At 30.1% G+C, this 20,006-nt stretch overlaps 1 protein-coding gene across 1 annotated transcript; it reads right to left on the reverse strand.

Annotated features, from left to right (window-relative positions):
• Positions 1-18,900: 18,900 nt before the first annotated feature.
• On the reverse strand, positions 18,901-19,713 carry LOC129939296 (enhancer of split malpha protein). Its single transcript, XM_056047267.1, has one exon. The coding sequence runs from the start codon at positions 19,587-19,589 to the stop codon at positions 19,113-19,115; it is 477 nt and encodes a 158-aa protein (XP_055903242.1). The 5' UTR covers positions 19,590-19,713; the 3' UTR covers positions 18,901-19,112.
• Between the last annotated feature and the right edge of the window lie 293 nt (positions 19,714-20,006).

Genomic DNA, 20,006 nt, shown 5'->3' on the forward strand with positions numbered 1-20,006 from the left:
TGCCTTACAAGAGAAGAAGTCCCAATTTCAGATTTGGGGGAGAACTCAATTCAAATTAGTTAACACTGTTTTTGAGGACCGTTCATCATATGAAGAAAATGATAATTTAGTAGAAAATCTCCGAGGATTCCTCGAAAGTTCTACAAAAAATTCAAGAGTAGCATACAAACGGTAGAATTTATCAATCTTTTTCTTACTATTTATTAACTTGCGTTTTTCATTTTCTTCGAAGATTTGGCACAGAGGTCGGGAAGTAGTTTGAAGTGGGGTCCAGATACATTTAAAAACATTTTAAGCCAGGTCTAGAAAAAAAAATTAAAAGAGTTTTGTAGTTTTTATTTTGCTTCATTTAAGTAACTGTAATATGAAAAAAAAACTAAAACGATGGTCTTGAGGCAGTTTTTTATAGTTTGGTTCACGTCTTTCTCAAAAAATTCATTTTTCGATTCGACGATTCGCATATATGTACATATATGTCGATCCAAACTTAGTAGCCAAGTTGGTAGCTAACTTTTTCAAATTTTGATATTTTTTTGGAACATGCTTACCCCAAAATTCTTCAGTGGATGCAGTTTTAAATATATCCAGTAAAATATCTTCTTGAAGGTCAATTTATTCCAATAGTAATGAAGATTTTGAAAGATCGAATAACTTTGCAGCCACTTAAGTCTATTCTGCTACTGCGGTGACTTCATAAGGAACGGACACGCTTTGTATTAAGTATAGCATATTAATTTCCCATTTAATTGTAACTGGATGTTAAACTCATTGAAATATTCAGAAAATCTTTTAGAAAAGCCAAAGCTTGTACATTGGGCTCTTTTGTTATGAAATAAATTGTAATAAATTGTAAAAAAATTATAAATTTACATACGTACATATGTTATTAAATTGAATTGGAAGTATGGCTAAGTTTGACCTTTCGAGGTTCCGCGGTGCGCAGTTTGACCTTTCCGTTTGCGGACCGTGGTCCGCATGTTATTTTGGCCAAACATTTTTTCTTATTTACTAAATTTTGAATAAGTGCAGTGTAGGCGATGGGAGACCAGATTTTTAAAGAGGTCAATAAACTAAAAATATAATGGAATGAACAAAAACTATAAAGCAAGTATAGGTATTGTCCGCGATTCACAAAGCTACTGCAGTTAAAGTGGAATTAAATAAAATTAAAAAAAAGTTTTAGTTTTTTAATTTGAAAATCTAATATTACTTCAACCTAACCTGGATTCTCCATTAGCGCAGTTTTTGAGCGTTTAAGTTTCATTAATAGAAAATAATTCTTTAGACTCAAACTATCAACTTTTTATTAATTGAATTCGCATGAAATTTATAAGATATACTGCCTCCCCACAATCTTAACCCACTAGATCAAAATGTACTACCTTAATTTTCAAAAAATGGTTATTCTAATTTCTATTTCCCAAACACACAAAATCTAAAAAAACTGATCTTAGGGAATAGTTCCTAAAAACCGATTTTTTTTCTAAGCAATTCTACTTTTTATTAAGAAGTAGCTGAAATAAATAAGTTACAAGGATCATCGCTTTTGAAACTTTTTTCAGATAAGGATTCGAGTTGCATTGCAAAATTGAAGGTAGAAAATACCATTTCTCTGTAAATTGTGCAATCTAGTTATACGAAAAAAATTTAATTTATTATTATTTACAGTATTCATGGGCAATCATCTTCAGATTTGTGCAATGTGCATATCATGCAGATCTCTTACAAACTAAAATTTTTTGCTTGCTTAACAAAATTTGAAAACTCATAGATACTTTTTAAAATATATAAAGCTTAAATAAAACCTTGGAAATGAGAAGTTCGTGAAATGCAAAGATTGGCTTTTATAGGGTAAAAGTACTATTACTATAATAATAGATTCCATAAAGCAACCTTTAGCAAGGGCAACATTTCTTCAAACTTTTCTAAAGCAGCACTTTTATTTACTACTATATTCCAATATACTTTTTCTATTCTAAATTTTAAACGTAACACTTTTTGATTTCTGAAGGACGATAATTTCTTTTTTTGCACTTGTCTTATTGCATTTTATAGAGTCAATCTTTTAAAGAATTGAAAAATTATTTTGAGAACAGCGCATTGTCTAGAAATTGTTTGTATTTTATCTGTACGTTTGTTAAGTGATATAAATCTGTCAATTCTGAATTATTTTCATTGACAAAAATCAACAATTAAGTAACCGTCAGCAAAATTTTGAAATTCGTTCTAACCGTTAAAGTTGTCTTCTTTTTTGCAAACGAAATATCTCCTTCACAATTAACTTTCATTTATAGTCCTATTTTCAAAAACTCTAAATTGAAAGTAAATTTCAAATACTATTACACATTGGAAAATGTTTGTATGAAAAGTCTAATTTTATAAAGTGCACGTGTTTGAATGATTTTCTGTTACATTGTGGCGGTTATTGTGTCTTCAAAATCTGCTTCAAATTTCCCTTTTTACTTGCGACATATAGGAACTATATGGCAAGTTTTGCATTCGTGCAAAATTTCGAACTCGAGATTTTAATCAAACATGATATTACGATGGTAGAGAAGTCGAAAAAAGTGGGTCCCGTGATTCCGTCCGGTCGGTTTTGTCTGTCTGTCCACGCTCCTACAGCCTAAACCATTGGGTCGATTGAGTTCAAACTTGGAAGTTAAGGTTTTGAGCAGATTCGCGTTAGGCGTTTTTTTCATTTTTTTTTTAAGATCAAAACTAACAGTGGCCACCATACAATTTTTTTGGTCAAAAAACGAAAATTCGAATTTTCTCAAAAACAAACCGATAGATTTTCTTTAAATTTTCTCTAAAATTTTATTTCTTAACTTGGCTTCTTTTAATAAGAAAAACAAATTTTTGTATTGCTCAGGAAAGGTACCGCTCATAGAACCGTTATTTTGTTTTTTAATTTTCTCAGCAACTTATAAACCGATTTCAATAATTTTTTTTCTGAAAAAGCTCTTATATTGCTTTAACAATATTTGATTATCAAAAGTGCAATTTTTTATTGTTTGGATTTTTAAAAAAATATTGAAGTTTATTTTTTCAAAATTCGATATCTCAAAAACGGGTCAACATTTTTTGACGAAATTCAAACGTATAGCGTATATTAACAATCTCTAAAAAACTGCGTACCAAAAATATTTTTAGAACAAAACTGAAAATTTTTATATATAAAAAATTAATTTAAAAAAAAACCGCTCTAACGATTTTCATAAAAAAAATTTGAAAAATCAAATGTTTTTGTATTTATAAAATGGCATTTAAATTTTTGAAGACAAACTTATTTTTCGGGCGAAATTTTGAATCTTAAAATAGTTTTTTTTTAATATTTTAACTGTGCATGAGCCCAAAAGAGCGCATTATTTTGACAAAATTGTAATAACATTCCTAGCTTTTATCTAAATTAGTGCATTTGGAACATATTTATGTATTTTTATAACTAAAATTATTGTAAATACCAACAAGGGCCGCCCATGTAGCGGAACTGTATCGGATTAACGAATATGATATATTTAATCAACAATCTATTTTAAAGTGTCTATCAAGAAGTAATATCTTGGTAACTTTGTATATTTGTATTTTTAAAATATTATTCTTTAGGAATAAGTTTCTTTCACACATGATATACCTACTTGCCTTCGCCTATATAAAAGAATAAATACTTAGTACAAGTATACAATTCAAATGACTTTTGCAGAATCTGTATGGACGAGGAAGAGGAAGAAACGGCTCTTCATCTTCTCTGCACATGCCCTGCTCTAGCTCGAAAACGCAAGAATTACCTAGGAGAATTCTTCTTTAACGATCTAAACGATCTAAATCATATCAGTATAATCAGCCTCTCACGTTTCGTAAGGGACTCTAACTGGTTCCATTGAGCTTAGGAGGAAGCCTCAAGATTCATGTGGTATCACAATGGGCCATTAAACTGGCCTAAATGTGTACATTTCCATCTTGGACAGCCACTATAAACTAACCTATATCCTAACCTAGTACAAGTTAAAGAAACGGGCCAGAAAGAGTAGGTATACATATGTATTTTCATTAGAATCACTTTTACAACGTATACACATTAACCTATTTATAAAGGTATTACGTACAACTTCTACAACTACTGCTTACGTGTCACTTCATAACTTAAATGCAAAACGCACAAAAGCCTGGCTGAAAAGAACACATGATAAGCAATTTCTTGTACCTGTTCGTATGCTGGTTATTTTTTTTAAACTTTAGCAAAATAACTAAACTGAACGTACAAATTCCATGTTTGCCCTGAAAACTTGTAGTAAATAAGGAATGTAGTATGTACCTTTTAGCTACCAATAACATTCCTTCATTATCATCATAAACATGTCCTTATCTATCTATCTGCATAAAGCTAAGAACGCCAATGAACTATTCTTTATTTGTTTTAGACATCGACCTGCTACCTAACTACACAACCAATAGGCGATCGCTTTACAATTTAAACATTCATGGTCTGCCTCTTTCTTATCTTATTTATTTTCCATCCTGGTTCTTCTAATATGAAATTACAATAAAGCTATCTTAAGGAAAAAAGCTTTGAAGGAACAAGTTGAATCTATATGAATCGCATCGTACCCAAGTAAAAGCAGACTTATGAATGTAAATAATAACAAATATCGGTAAAAGATCCTAAACAGCTGACGTAAGCATGCAAAAGTTTGTTTCATCCCCTTATTAGATACAATATTAAGCCATTTTGTTTTTTATATAAAGTGCATTGATATAAATAAAACAAAAACAAATTCATCAACCTTCATATCGAAGCTCTTTATGTGAAAATATATACAAGGATAGACTCAAATATAATGAAGGAAATTGTGTAGACTTTTTGGGTCGAAAATTAATTATCTCCCTTATTCTGCTGGCTGCTTATGGGAATGGAAATAATATTTTTGTCTCGCTCCAGCTGAATTTCTCCACTTTCGATACTAACCTAACGCCACGCCAACGACTCTGCATCTGGTCGCCCTAAAAGTTTCTGCTCATGAGAGTACTATGGTTTTCATTATGTACAATTGTACATAATGGCATTTATATCTTTGAAGACAAACTTAATTTACAGGTATATTTTTAAATCTTATATAAGTACTTTTTTAAACATACTCTTAGCATACAGGAGCAAGTTCGTGCGACCCAGTCGTGCATTTTATTTTCACTTACTATTTCTCTATTATTAATTTGTTAACAAAAATTCCTGACCAAAGGAATCCGATTTGAAAATGTTTTATAAACTCTTATTAGTTTCAAAATGTATTCCTATAGGCACGGTATATAATTTCTGTCCTAAACATAGATGGAGCTACAAAATTCCAATATTAAAACGATGCTTCGAAACTGTACCTGAGATCTTTGGAAACTGTACCTCTCAAACACAATTTACTTTTCATGAAAACTGTACCAATTTCCATTTTCGTGTTCAAACATGCCCAATCATCTTTTCCTAACAAAAAAAAGAAAAAACTAAATTGTTTCGTGGGAAAAGGGAAAAATCCAATTCGAGTTGCTCATCTAAAAATATAACAATTGATTTGAATCTATTGAATTCTCCAGAACACAATAGAAAGATTTAAAAAAGGAACAACAAAAATCAAAAATAGGAAAGATAAAAAAGGATTTCGACCCAAAATTCCTAGACATGAGTAATGTGCACCTCAGGTAGTTTTTCAGCTACCTGCTCCCAAAATAACAACAAAAGACCAGATCAGAATCAGAGAACCCGAAAAATACAATAATAAAAGATAAATGCATAGAAATATTTTTGATTGATTTGTTTTTTTATTTGTCTTGTTTTTTCTTTTTTCATTTCATTTTAACTATAAATAGATTTTTACATTTTTGGATTTTGCGTATCTATCAGGATACATAATTAGATCCTTTAGAAGACCCTTTTTTCCTTTCATTTTATGTAATTGCGTCTGGGATGCGGGTGATGTCGAGATTAGAATTCGAATTCCTTTCAATTTTCACTGCGCTTCGGCTGCTTTCCCACGATCGTGAATAGTGTGCATATATGAATACGATATTTTCATAGTCAATATTGGTGATCCCTTTCTTTGCAAGAAATTCACTTCCTTAATGTCCTGTTCATATCTTCAAATGAGTAATCACTGGTTGGCAAGTTGAGCTTCTAGACGTTCGTTTTCCAAATTCTGCTTCTCTTCGTCACTGATGAAGGAGTCGATTTCGACTGTTGGCTCTTGGTGTTCATTTGGAAGGATTTCCAAAATTGATGCGTCACCATTGAACTGGATTTCTGATTCTTTAGTTGACTTCTTGAAGAATTTACGAACTGATTTGAGGATCTTCTTGATCTTATAAGATGGTCTGAATGTGTTTCTCGGCTTGTAGGCGATGAAGTTGCTGGTCTCTTCAAAGCCAAAGGTAATGTTGTGTGGTTGATGGGCAAGAACTTGGTATGTGGCCATTTTAGTTGAGTTTTTTGATTTTTATTTTCTTGAGAGAGAAATTTGAAAATGCTGCTTTGATGCTGCTATCGAGAATGACAGAAGAATACTGATACTTTTCTGGTCTCCTTCGTGGCTATTTATACAATTTCGAAAATCGAAGGAAAAATCTCTTCAACCAATGACGAACGAGAAAAACGCCAGGTGAATTTTTTGTTGAATCATGATAAGTATCTTCAGGATTTACTACCTGCTTTTCACAAATCGATCGTGGGAAAGATATTTCGGATCACAGAAACATTTTGTAATTTAGGTACACCATCACAATGTCCTTTCACTCTTCATTGTTAAATCTTCTTCTTTCATTCATTATTGACGTATACACGTTCGTCGTTTACAAAATATCTACCTTTCAGGACCTGCCTTTGAAAAACCCACCAAACTCCCATTTATTAAAAATGAATACAACAACTACAACAAAATAATAACTGAACAAAATCAAATGAAAACCAATCTCGTGAGAAATTATCTTATTCCGTGAGTAATAAAAATTGCATTTCGAAAAGAAAATAAACCCTCGTTAACCATATGTTGCTGAAATTCAAAATTCACACTCGATTCACTCATTTAGAGATAATTTTTTAAAACGGGGCAAGAGGGAATAAGGGATACAAGTATGGAGTGTAATACTTGTATTAATTTATCTTGTTTAAATTGGTATCTTATAAAAGTAACATTATAGAGAAGTGTTTGTTTGAGATATATTTTATTAAAAAGGACTATAGGACGACGACGATGGCTTGCGGCTCATGGTGATGGCTTGTGGACTTGTGGTGATGGTGCTAGTGTGTCTTTGAGGTAGGTAAAGGTCATCCTAATGTGATGGGTTCTTTTAAGGAGTTGTGGGTATATGTTGTTTTTTGATGGAATTGGCTTCTTGTGGTCCATAATGGGAAAACAGGTCCACAGAAAAGATACACTTGATGGAGAATAATAAATAAAGTGCACTCAAATTGACTTTTATTTCTTTTTTCTTGAAGTGGGTACATAAATATTGAAGAACTGTAATCTTGTAGTTAGAACATAAATACCGCACTTAATCGAAAGAAAGAAAAAAAGAATACTATCAACATTCTGATAACCAACAAAATTAAGGATGTTTTGTAAGGTTCTTATGCTCTGTTGATGTATGCGCACTATTTAGAGTGCTGATAATATTAACGATAAATAAACACAAATTGCAATCAAAGAATTTTATGATAGCAGATCAAATATGTTCGAGGCCTTATATTTTAAATAAAGGGTATTTTACACATTTCTTGTTTATAGACTTTATCCAACTTTGAACCTAGTAAAGAGATTCTAACTATTAAATGAACTCTTTTGTATATTTTGAAACATAAATAGCAGAGTTATCCTTGTGAAAGATTCATTCCACCGCTAATTTTTCATCCGTATATGTTTGTGATTTTTTTCTGGTAGAAACAGCAGCTTATGGCACTCAAATCAGCAACGTACCACTTTTAATATTCACACCACTTCTGTGCTGATTTTCGGTTCGTTTATCATGTCAACATTTTTAGCAACTATCTCCTGCTCAATTTTGTCTCCTTCGAAAAAATTGATACCTTTCTGCGAACGTCAATCTTTTCGCTTTTTGACGAGTATAAGTTTTGGTTTCGGGACGTGTTTCGCATATTGGTGACATATTGAGGTTTAAAATGTTAACAATTTTCTCGGGGTTTATCTATTCATTTGTATTAATTTAGGTTTTTACTTGAACTTCACTTAACTTCATAATTTTACCTCAGCTTTTAGAAAATGTCTATTAAAGTTTTACTTTATGAAAGTATCCCAGTAATTTGGCTAGGTCTTCCTCTGTTCTCGGTAATTTGATATTTGATATTTATAGATTTAAAAAAAACAGCTGTTCATCAAGATTGACTTATAAATAGTACAGGATATAATACAATATTTATTAAGGATAATGCAAGTATGCAAACACTATGTTTAAAACAATTGTAGCAAACTATTAATAATTTATTAAATAACAATCAATTAAAAACAAAATTAAAAACTAAAGTCAGAAGAAGAAGAAATTACAATAATTACAAAAAAGTTACCTAATTACAAAGAAGTTACCTCGGTTCAAATTTGAGAAATATTCAAAGCAAAGTTGATAAAACCTTCCAGACCCAGAGGATTATTAAACAGTCTGACAGCATAAACGAAAAATTGCCTCCGTGATGTCAAACAGGTAAACCTGGGGGAGCGCAACAAGGTAAAACGATTTGAAGAGCAAAAATCAAGCTTATTAAACAATATAAACAATTAAAATTTACAACACCGATATTTAAAAAAAAACTTCTATGTTGCAATTTAAAGTTGACGAGCCTGAGAGGTTGAAAACAAACCGAGCAATAGCATTGAATGCTACCTTTAGCTTACGAAGCGAGTTTGAGTCAGGATCTGCAAATGTCTCACACCCATACGTTACTATTGGTATGATAAGTGATTTAACCAGCTTTAATTTAACTTGAGTAGGCAGAATTGATCTAGCAACAGATAGTCCTCGGATTGAAGCATACATTTTGGAGATAACAGCATCGATATGGATGTCACACGTTAACCTTCTGTTGAAAGTTATACCTAGGTTTTTTGCATTTGTGACATATTTGATTGGGCAGGCGTTTAAGTAAAGTGGTGGAAATTTTCAAGATGGGGTTTATTTTTACATATTGGAATAGCTTTTGTTTTTTCTGGATTAAGTACAAGTTCATTCCGAGTTGACCAATCGAATATTGATCATAAATCAATGTTCATTTTTTCTATCGCATCTTCAATCATACCGATAGGAAAGCTTATTTATAATTGTACATCATCAGCGTAGGTGTGAAACTGGTGAACTGGTTGGATAAAACAGATGACAAATCGTTTATAAACATAGAGAACAGTAAAGGACCAAAGATAGATCCTTGAGGAACACCTATATTGACAGGAAGAAAGGAAGACATTTTACCGTTACACGATACGGCTTGCATGCGATTAGTCAAGTACGAATGAATAAGATTTTTGGTTGTGTTAGAAAAATTGAAATAATTCGTCAGTTTATCACAGAGAAGGTTAGAGTTAACAATCAAATGCTTTGGAAAAGTCAAGTACTGGTACCACAGTTGTATAATTATAGTCCAAATCTTGGCTTATATCTTTAGAAACTTTTAAAAGGGCTGAGATTCTGCTGTATCCAGATCTAAATCTCGGTTGGAGAGGTTTAAGAAGACGTGTATCTTCAGTATAATTTTTGATCTGGTTACTTATGTATGAAGTATGAAAGGAAATCAATGTTGTCGTCGGAAAAAGTGTAATCTCCTCTTTAACCAATACTCTTGACTTCTTTCAAAAAATACTTGGAGGAACGATTTTAGTTGAACCTGTTGTTATACAAATTTGCTTAGCTGATTTTATTAATTTAGTCACAAGGTTCCGAGATGTTGTGAATTGCCGAAGCATTTCTAGGTATGAAACGTCTCTTGTTTTCATAGCATTAATGATCTCAAGAGAAAGCCAGGGACAACTACGCGATCTAATTTGACTAGTTTTAATGGGAACGTGTTTATTAAAAAGATAAGTAATTGTAACCGAAAGACATTCAATTTGATAATCAACGTTTGATGTTGCAAAAATTGAGTACAAGGCAATGAGTAATCACTAAATAAAGATTCGACATTTATGTTACGAAATACTCAAAGTATTGCGAAAATTCATTTTCAAGACATAAATCGAAAGGTAATCAGAAACAAGACCCTGCACTTCTTTGGATAATGACGTTCAGGAGAGTCTTAATGGCTTGACGTTTTTTTTATTGTTATTTCAAAAAAATGAGTTTTTCTGAGAAAAATTTGATTGTCGTTTGGATCTGGAACCGAGAGAATTGCATTTATTGCTCAGAAAATAAGTCTTTATCTTTTTAAGAGTTTTTAACTTTCTGTAGCGATAGCTGCCAAACTTGTTGTTATATAAATAAATTGTTTTTAGCAACAGTTGCCTAATCATAACGAAAACCTTACACCAGAACAACAATTAAAAATTTATTTTCAAAATTCAAGCTCTGTTCGATAGGCTTATGGACCATTTTTTTTTTCAAATTATCTTTTGATTAGTTTTGGAATAGATAAAGAACAATTGTTATAAGACTCTTGAGTCTCAATTAATTTTAAAAATCTACTAATACCCGTGATTTCTGAACGCTTTATATACATTTTGGTATTTATTAAAATTCTTCAATGTCATTGCAAATTATTTTCAGACAAATATTAAATTAAATTATATAAATAAATACAAATATTAAAGTAAATTATTCCAAAAATCCGACATTAAATTTGTTGTGAGCTAATGAAGACAATTTATTTGCATTTTTTGTGCAACTAAAAAGTTATACGCCCCTAAAAAACACCTAGTTAATTGTTCTCCATATCTATTACATCTTAAAATGGTAAGTTTAATTGAAGTATCTAAAAAACCTTAAGGAAAAATATTTTGTCATTTGTCGAGACAAGACTGCAAAACAAAATGTTCATAAGATAAAAAAGAGTGTCCTACGAATGGGACATTTTTCAACTTTTATCAAATATGTCTAATCCGTTCCCATTTGTAGCCCCATCTTGGTGCCGTGAAATGGAGCCAAGTGAAATAAGGCCAACTTTCAATCATTGGCTTTATTGCACTTTACAGTAGTGAAAAGCGGCTAGTTCTTGAAATTTGGCCTCATTTCACTTGGCTATATTTCATTGGGGAGTACCATTTGAAACTGATAGATTTATAGAACCATTTTCCTCCCTGTTTTTAAACTGTTTTAGGTAACACCAAATGACTGTTTTTGTTTAAACTATATTTAAATTAAATTATAATTGCCTTTTATTATACAATTGAAACAATACATTTATAATATTTTAGACGTTTCGTTTGTAAAATGTAAATATAATTTTTATGAATTTCTTTGTATAGCAGTATTTTTGGAATTTGTAACTTAATATCAAGCCTGAACACATTTAATTTTCAGCGAAAACAGTAGGCTCATAAAAACTAGTCGTCAGTTTTATTTCATTAACAATCAATATACCATTATTATTCAATCGACAAATTGGAACAAAAACGTTATTTACTTTAAAATACTTTTATATTTTTAATTATTTTGTGGATCAAAATATCTTTCTTTGGATTTTCATTAAATTCTTTTCATGCGTCAAATTGAATTGAAAATTCACAATCAAATCAAAATAAACAAAAAGCCATAACATGCCTAAAGCAGAAACAACAAAAATACTCTCGCGTATTAAAATTTCTGTTTATAAGCTCTAAAGAACAATCTTACACATTTCAAGCACCCTCACCAAAAAACAAATCTTTTTTTAATTGGATTTAATATAAAACGGAAGCCGAAAATTGCCAAACAAACATAAATTCATATTTCAAATGCGAAGAATATACAAAAATTTAACTCGTTCTTTCTATCTTCGGTTCCATACATATATAGTCTTTATTATGTATTGAAATGCTGGTTGCTCTGAATCCTCATGTTGAATTCAAAGTCTTAATCGTCTTAAAAAATCAATTCCATATACGAGTAGATACTTATACTCACCAGTATATATGTTATTCTATGTAAATATGATTGAATTTTTATTTTTGATACAATCAAAATTATTGGATTGAATTATGATTGACATTATTGATGGTTTCTAGCTCAAACTCACACGCATACAGCATACCAAAAAGTAACAACCACTTGATGATTAACTTATCCAATCTTTGGTTTTGATTTTATTACAGGAGAAATAAATCTTCAAAATATTATGATGGTGGTGGGACATGACAGAAGAGAAAAACGCAAGCAAATTGCTGACGCCCTATTTTTATTTCAATAAATGTTTTTAATATAATATGGCCATGGTTGCCACTCACATAAAAACTATACTTTTGATAAACGTTGTCTAGATACAAAATATTTCATCGACATTGTTATTATTTACTTTTCAAAACTTCTATTTTCTAAAATAGTAGTACCTCAAAGATTAATAGAATAAATAAATACCCCCAAAAATTGCCAAAAATGCTAGTAAAAGAAAGTTAGTTAAAGATGTAAAAATGTATGCTAAGAAACTTGATCAATGTTCAAAGCTTAAAAACGTACATTTTTGAATGGCTTGAAAAATAAGGCCAAGAAAATTATTTTCTGTCCTGATAATATTTTTTTTCCGTATGGAAAAGTTAGACTGTTTTTTGTCAACTTTAAGTTAACGTTAATGAGACAAATAAACTCAGTACAATTTCATTTACAATCTTTTAGTTTTTTTTTATAAAAGTAATATAAAAGTTCATAGAGATATATCTAATAATTATCATTTATTTTTATACTGTTTTATGGCAATATAACTTTATGACTAAAATTAAAGCTAAAACTTAAACTAAAAACTACAACAACTATAACTAAAAGTAAGTATTTTACAAAAGTCCATGTTAGCAAGCCTTCATTTGGAGTTTAACATAATATTTAGACGATCAATATTCTTTCGTGAAACGGAAGTTTTATCTGTTCTTAAATGACACGACATTGAGAATATTAAATAATTTGTTATGCTTTGTATAAAAAGTTTTTCGCCCCTAAAAAACACCCAATTAATTGTTATCCATATCTATTATATCTTAAACGGGTAAGTTTAATTGAAGGTTTTAAAAAACCCAAAAGAAATACTATTTTGTCAACTTTTTTTCAGATAAATAAAGAGACTAATACGTTCCCGTTTGTAGCACCATCGCAGTACCGTGAAATAAGACCAAGTGATATGTACCAACTTTCAAAAATTGGCATTTTACAAAAGTGAAAGGTTTGGTATATTTTATTTTGATAAATTAAAGGTACAATTAAATTAAGTAGTGATAAGTAATATTAAACTGTCTGACATTTAAGTCCATTAAAAATCTTATAAGTGGATTTGCATGGAAACTTATTCGTTCCATTTTTTTTTAGAAAGAAGACCTATTTCATACTTTATTAATGATGTAACTATGAGTAACTTCGTATATTTTTTTTGTTTGAAGATTAGTTCTTATTTGGCTTTCTTTACATTCCACGCAAAATATCAATATTTTCTGTTCAAAAACCTCAAATTCCTTTGCTACACTAGGTAAAATAGTAAATTGTGTAATTGTATTTTTAACGCTGTCTTTTTTCAAATCAATGTATTTTCCATTTGGCTAGTTGCTGATCCTTTTATTGAATGCAATGGTTCAAACTTTTTAATTTTATTTGGAATCATTTATTTTCCATCGACCATCAGATGTGGTACAGCCATTTACTAGAGAACTTAATAACCTTTATACACTTACAAATAGCTACGATGCCACTATGATTACTAAAGATTTGAATTGATCTTTTGGACGATTGGTTCAATAATGGGCCATTCTTGACCTTATTCCTTCAGACACACCGAATTCTCCATCATCGGCTCTTATTTAGACGTTTTCATTATTTCTTCAATCCTTAATCCATCATGTTATGAGAATAATGTATCAATTATTTCCGGTTGTTAAATTTTTTCAACACTGTGATCACTTTTGAAGTTTTTCATTTTGTTTCCTTTTCCTACAGAAGCTTTCAATATACAGATTGCCAAGTTTTAATCAAGTCTTTAAGTATCTTTTTCCTCTTTTTTTTTGCCAAACGTGAATAACATATCTAACATACAAAGTGATAGGCTTATTAATATTTTAAACTAAGCAATAGTTTCAAACGTTTAAAGTCATTGCAATTCATAAAATTTGAAAAATCACAAGTATAAGGATTTGTCAGATTTTTTGATTTGATTAAAACAACTCAATAGTTTATACCATCGGAACTTAAAAAAGAGTTCATCTTGCATACTGTGCCGATTGTAAAATAAAGTTGTATATCATAAAATCTCTTGGAATTTTCAATTGTGGTAACCATGCATGTATAGTTGCATCTTTCCTCAGCTATGGTTACCACCCGTAATTTTCTTAACGTTCATAATATTTATTTCTTATTTAACAACTCTTTAGAAAAATACAAAAATTCATTTAAAATATAAAAATGATAAAACCTTGTGTAAATGGTATTATTGTGTTCCATTTGATTTTAGGTTTTTTTTTAAACCAGATCTTAAATTATCTTATTTTTATTAACTTAAGACATTATACAGTTTTGGTTATTTATAAAAATAAGCTATTTTAAACAGGTAGTTTTAAAATTTTTTTAATGCTATTTTTTGTTAATATTTTGTCTGTAAGCAATGGATAAAATTAAAAATAAAATATTGATATAATTTTTCGTTAGATGACCAATGAAAAAGTATTAGCAACATCAAAATTTCAGACAGAATAAACAGAGTCTAAACTTAATTTGATGTTTTAAAACGATTTCATTAATAAACTATCGTCTCACTTTTATTTCACTGATCTAGTTTTAAGAGATGATGGATAAAAAATCATATACAATTATGAACCACTCATTATTCCGATTTCAGAAACATCAGAATAAATATTGCTCAGAACGGATATATTATGTATTATTTTCTTGTTTATCTAAACATTTCGAATATATAGAATTTTAGAATTTGTTGGAAATAGATTCCTTTAAATAATCTTTTCAAGAATTTTGAGAGTAATAAATTGTTCTTTTTATTTGAGCTTTTATTTTGTAAACTCCTAAATTTTTCATTTAAAAAAATAACAGAATATCATCAGGTAAACAGAAAAACGTATGAATATGTATATGAATTTCAAAAATGATTTTTTTTTTAATATTATAGAAAACAAGTATTTTCATTTATTGTATAAGAGAAGGGTAACAATTGTTATCAACATCATTGAATGTCCTCGAAAACTTCATGAATTCGTTTTTCTTTAGGCCTTGTATCGTATATAAAGCATTTGGCATAGACCTTATATTTAAGTGGTCTTATATTTACAATAGATATTGTTATTTAAAGTATAATTTCTTACTTTAAAAATCCCTATACTTAATTTTACAAAAATGTAAAACACAGACGAAGTTAAAGAACACAGTCTCGTCCAACACATTTTTTCCAAAATGTTCAAAATGATCCCTAGACGCTTCTTTTAAACTTAAATATCTTTTTAAAAATTAAAGATATTGGCTTTAAATTAATTTCGTCTCATTAATTTTTAATTTTCACCATTCAGTAAAATCTTGGGAAATAACGAATTGACAGTTGTTTTTCAGAAAATATAAGCATAAACAAAACATTGCTAAAATTTGGTAAAATAAATTTTAGAACTTCAAAAATGAAATGTTACTTCTTCGACGTTCAGTAAAATTTTTATAAAAATCCAATAGTTAGTTCTTTGATAAACATTAAAATCTAAAACAAAATTTTAGGATAAATTGGTAAAAAGAAGATATTGACTACAAATTGATTTCATTCATTAGTTTGCAAATCGACAGACGGGATGTGAAATTATCAGTATGGATTGCATCCTAGTCTCTTTTTTGAATTTTTAATGAACTTGTGTAAAAATTAAATGCACTGAAAAATTGTAAACAAAGTAATGTTTTCGTTTTAAAGATAAAAACATCGTTAAAGTAAGAGAACGTTCAAATATTAGTAAGAATATCCAAATCTTCTATTATTGTGATAAGAAGGGTTTACCAATAACAATTTTAATCAATAACTGCCATACGAAATTTTCTGGCTTCATGAATTTCTTATTTGGTTTAAGGCTGTAGCTATCATAAGTTGTTATTATAACAAAAATACCATGTCTTTGAAGATTTTGAGATCCATTATAAGCAAAAAGAGGGTTTGATGGATTACACTGTTCTAGAAAATTTAAGTGATATGGGAGAGGACCTTTTATGGATTTCTACAAAATGGAACAGACAATTAAAATTGAGATTTTGAAATTTTACAGTAACTGCAATTGTTTTAACAAGCTTTTAACCATTTGCATTAATTTTTACAGGCAAGTTGTCAAAATGATAAGTTTTAATATTTTTAAAACTAATACCAAGATTTAAATTATGATTTCTAAAATCGCTAAAATATGACCGAATCGTTCAAATAATCAATAACTCCCGTTACAGAATCCGGGGAACGAACTGAAATGACAGTTTCAATTATTTTAAAAAACTTTTTCCTTAACCAAATCCGACGGAAAAAAGTTGAACCAATGTCGGTATCAAGCCCTGCACCACCGACAATTTGTTCAACTTATCTTTAATCAATGTTGAAGTGTTTTTTCTTCATGAAGGAAAAAGTCAAGAATATCAAAATTCGCGACGTTTTTTTCTTACGAATAAAAATAATTTCATCTCTAAAAGAATTTCGTGCAACGAAAAAAAAAATTTTTTTACATCTGTTAAAATTAAAAAAAAATTCGAATTAACAGTTATTTTTATAAAAAATAAAACCATAAACCGTAAAAACGATTTTCTTTTAAAATATTTGGGATTATGGCTTCAAACTAATTTTATCTTATAAGAAATATCGAGTTGACAGATTTCTTTCAACAAATAAATCCTAAAAGAAAAACAATACTTAAATTTGGTAAAAATGTACTTTCCATTCAAACATCTTTCAAAAATTAAAAATATTGTCTTTTTTTGTCTCACAGAAAATATTGTTTTCGACTTTGAGTAAAGTTTTTATAAAATTCCAACAGTCCGTTTTTTCATTAAAAAAAATAAATCCACAAAAAATATTACGCCATATTGATAAAATGTATGTTAGGTTTTCGATGTCTCGTGAACAATAGAAGATATTTACTTTAAATTAAAAGAAATAAAAACTCTCAAGAAAAGCTACTAAAGTTAGTAAAAATTGTTTTTGGCTGTAAATTTCGGTAAAAAACATTGATTTTGAAATCAAACTATTTCATTATATGCAAAAATATTGTTGGTATTTTTTGATTTTTTAAGAGCAACTCAACTGACAACTTTTTTAACAAAACAGGAGAGCCTTTAAGCTTTTAAGCAAGACAAATCGGCAGACGGGATGGGAAGTTATCAGTGTGGGTCGCATCCAGATTCTTTTTAGCTTTTTGATATTAAACTATTTTCAAGTTTTTGTCTGAACAAAATTTGGATCACAAAATTAATAACTCAATTTTTTGACCAAAAAAATAAATGCCATTCTTTAGTTTCCTAATATTTTCCGAAATATCAAAAATTCCATACACATTTCGCTAATTTTGTAAATAAATACATAAGTACACCTTTAAAAAAACTAATAGACTATTTTAAAATAGTTAATTAAACATTTATTTGTATATATTTTCAGACATACGAGTATATAAACAGAAATGGTCACCACAAGCGTTTAGCATATGTAAATATTTACCAGTACCAGACCAGCACAGAATACACAACTTATAGATACTAATGGCTCTCGTATAAAAATCACCAAAAGGTTGCTCTTACCGTCGTCGTTTTTCTTTCTGTACATTAGATGTAAGCTTTCAATATCGTAAATTTAAAAATGCATATCGACATAATCTTATTCATGGTTATTCAAGCATTAAACACTCCACAACCAGAAATTCAAAATAATGTATTCCGTTTTTAATGCATCTGAATCTACATAAATATATATACAGGTTGTGACCTCTATTCGTTAACATTCATATTGAAACTTTTCATTCCATTAAATAAAAACCCCATAAAACTCCGAATACCCAAATGCCTATATCAATTGATTATTATTATTATGTACGTATTTATTTATGTGTCTCGAAAAAATATATAAAAATGACAATGTAAAAGCAAAACAACGAAAACCAACTTATCAGCATAAAATTATTGTTGTTGTTGGTATAAACTCAAGGCACACAAAAACAAGTAAACAGCTCACGCATTCTTTCGTCATTAAACGTGAAGAACGTAGATACGCCGCGCGAGTAAAAAGCGTCATGATACCTTTACACATGGCTTCAAAAACAAAAATCTTAATTTCCAATCTGACTTAAAGATAACCCCTTATCTATTCATAACTCAGAAGTGCCTACTCACTGACCACCACCAGAAACCTATAGAATTGAAAAATTTTAAAAACAAATTAAGTCCAAAATCAAGAACACATACCTATAGAAAGCATATTATGCTAACGAGGAGATTTTATCTTTTCTCGAGCTGAAAATGAAAACGAAAGACGACACCAACAAAACCAACAAACAATATGACAAATTTGAACAAAACAGAAATGCAAATAAATTTTCGTTTTATAGATTTTTTATTTATATTTTGAATTCTTAAAAATTAAAAATACATTATTCATTTTTCTTATATTAAATCTAACAAATGGAAGACAATGATCGATTTTTAAACAAAAATGGAAGATGTATACAAAATAAAAACTAAACCCTATAAAAATATTATGGATAAATAAATCACAAATATATAATATTCAAATAAAATATTTCTCTGTAGTTTTTGTTTTTCCCTAAAATCCTAAGTTAAACCTAATATCACTTATTATGGAAGTCCTGGATTAATTCTCCATATCCATAGGATATGCGAACAAACACACACTTGTTGCTGCTACTAAACTGCTACAGTTTCTTAAAGCTGGAATCCTTCGGAGTTGATGCGATCACTTTTTCACGTTGCTGCTGCTGCTGGAATTTTGTTGTTAATTTCTTCTAAGCTTGAACCCAACGATCGAGGGGTGATGGATTTCTCAACTGCTGCTTCTGGTTTTCCAGATCCATGGAGGTCCAAAAGAAAGTTCCAGTGTTGGTGCGGGCAAAGTGGACTGGGATGAATTTCTGTTCACGATGCACAGGAACCACAAATCGACGACCTCCCTGATAGACATAGATAGCTGCATCGTCCGAGCACTCCTGGACTTCGGCAATGATACGCTGTTCCAGAGCCTCATTAGCGGCATTGTCATCGTTTGCCTCCAAGGCTGATTGGTCTTTTCGCATATCTTCCAGTGAAGTGTTGCAGTCGTTCTCCTGGATTTCACCCACGCTCTTCCTCAGATACTGCTTTTTCTTGATCACCCGCAGAAGGGGCTTCAGTAACTTCTTTAAGTTGCGAATGGGCGCGAACCGATTGCGTTCGGCGAACATTGTGCTTGTTTCAAATTTGTATTGACGTGCAATAAATGACATGGTGTATTTTTAGATAGTTTTTTTCTCTCTCAACACAAAATAAAAAAATGTATCTCTTAAATCGTGCGATCGATTTTGATGTTGACTGTTCGAATGTTAGGCGACTTCTGATTCCCTAAACCAGTTGAGCCGAGGTTTATATACCCGGTTGAGAGCGATTTTCGACTGGCCAATCAGAAGCCAGGCTTACGCAGGTGTTCCAGAGAATGTATCTAAAATGCAGTGAAATGAGTGCGGAGGAGTTTGAGAAAAAAGATATTTTCTCATTGTCTCTCTCCCACTCTCTCTCCATCTCTACCTGTTTGTGCACTGAGTTTGAAAAATTTAGTTTCGTATCTTGAATATGGTGCACAAAGTGGTTTTGGAGTGGTTGCGAAGATAGATTGAAAAGAGAGACGTCGTTAAATCTCGGAATTT

The sequence above is a fragment of the Eupeodes corollae genome, chromosome 1 (assembly GCF_945859685.1).
Source record: "Eupeodes corollae chromosome 1, idEupCoro1.1, whole genome shotgun sequence".
Lineage (NCBI taxonomy): Eukaryota > Metazoa > Arthropoda > Insecta > Diptera > Syrphidae > Eupeodes > Eupeodes corollae.

What these genes read in the sequence shown, in the direction of transcription:
- LOC129939296 (XM_056047267.1), bottom strand. Translation starts at nt 19,589, where the DNA reads ATGTCATTTATTGCACGTCAATACAAATTTGAAACAAGCACAATGTTC.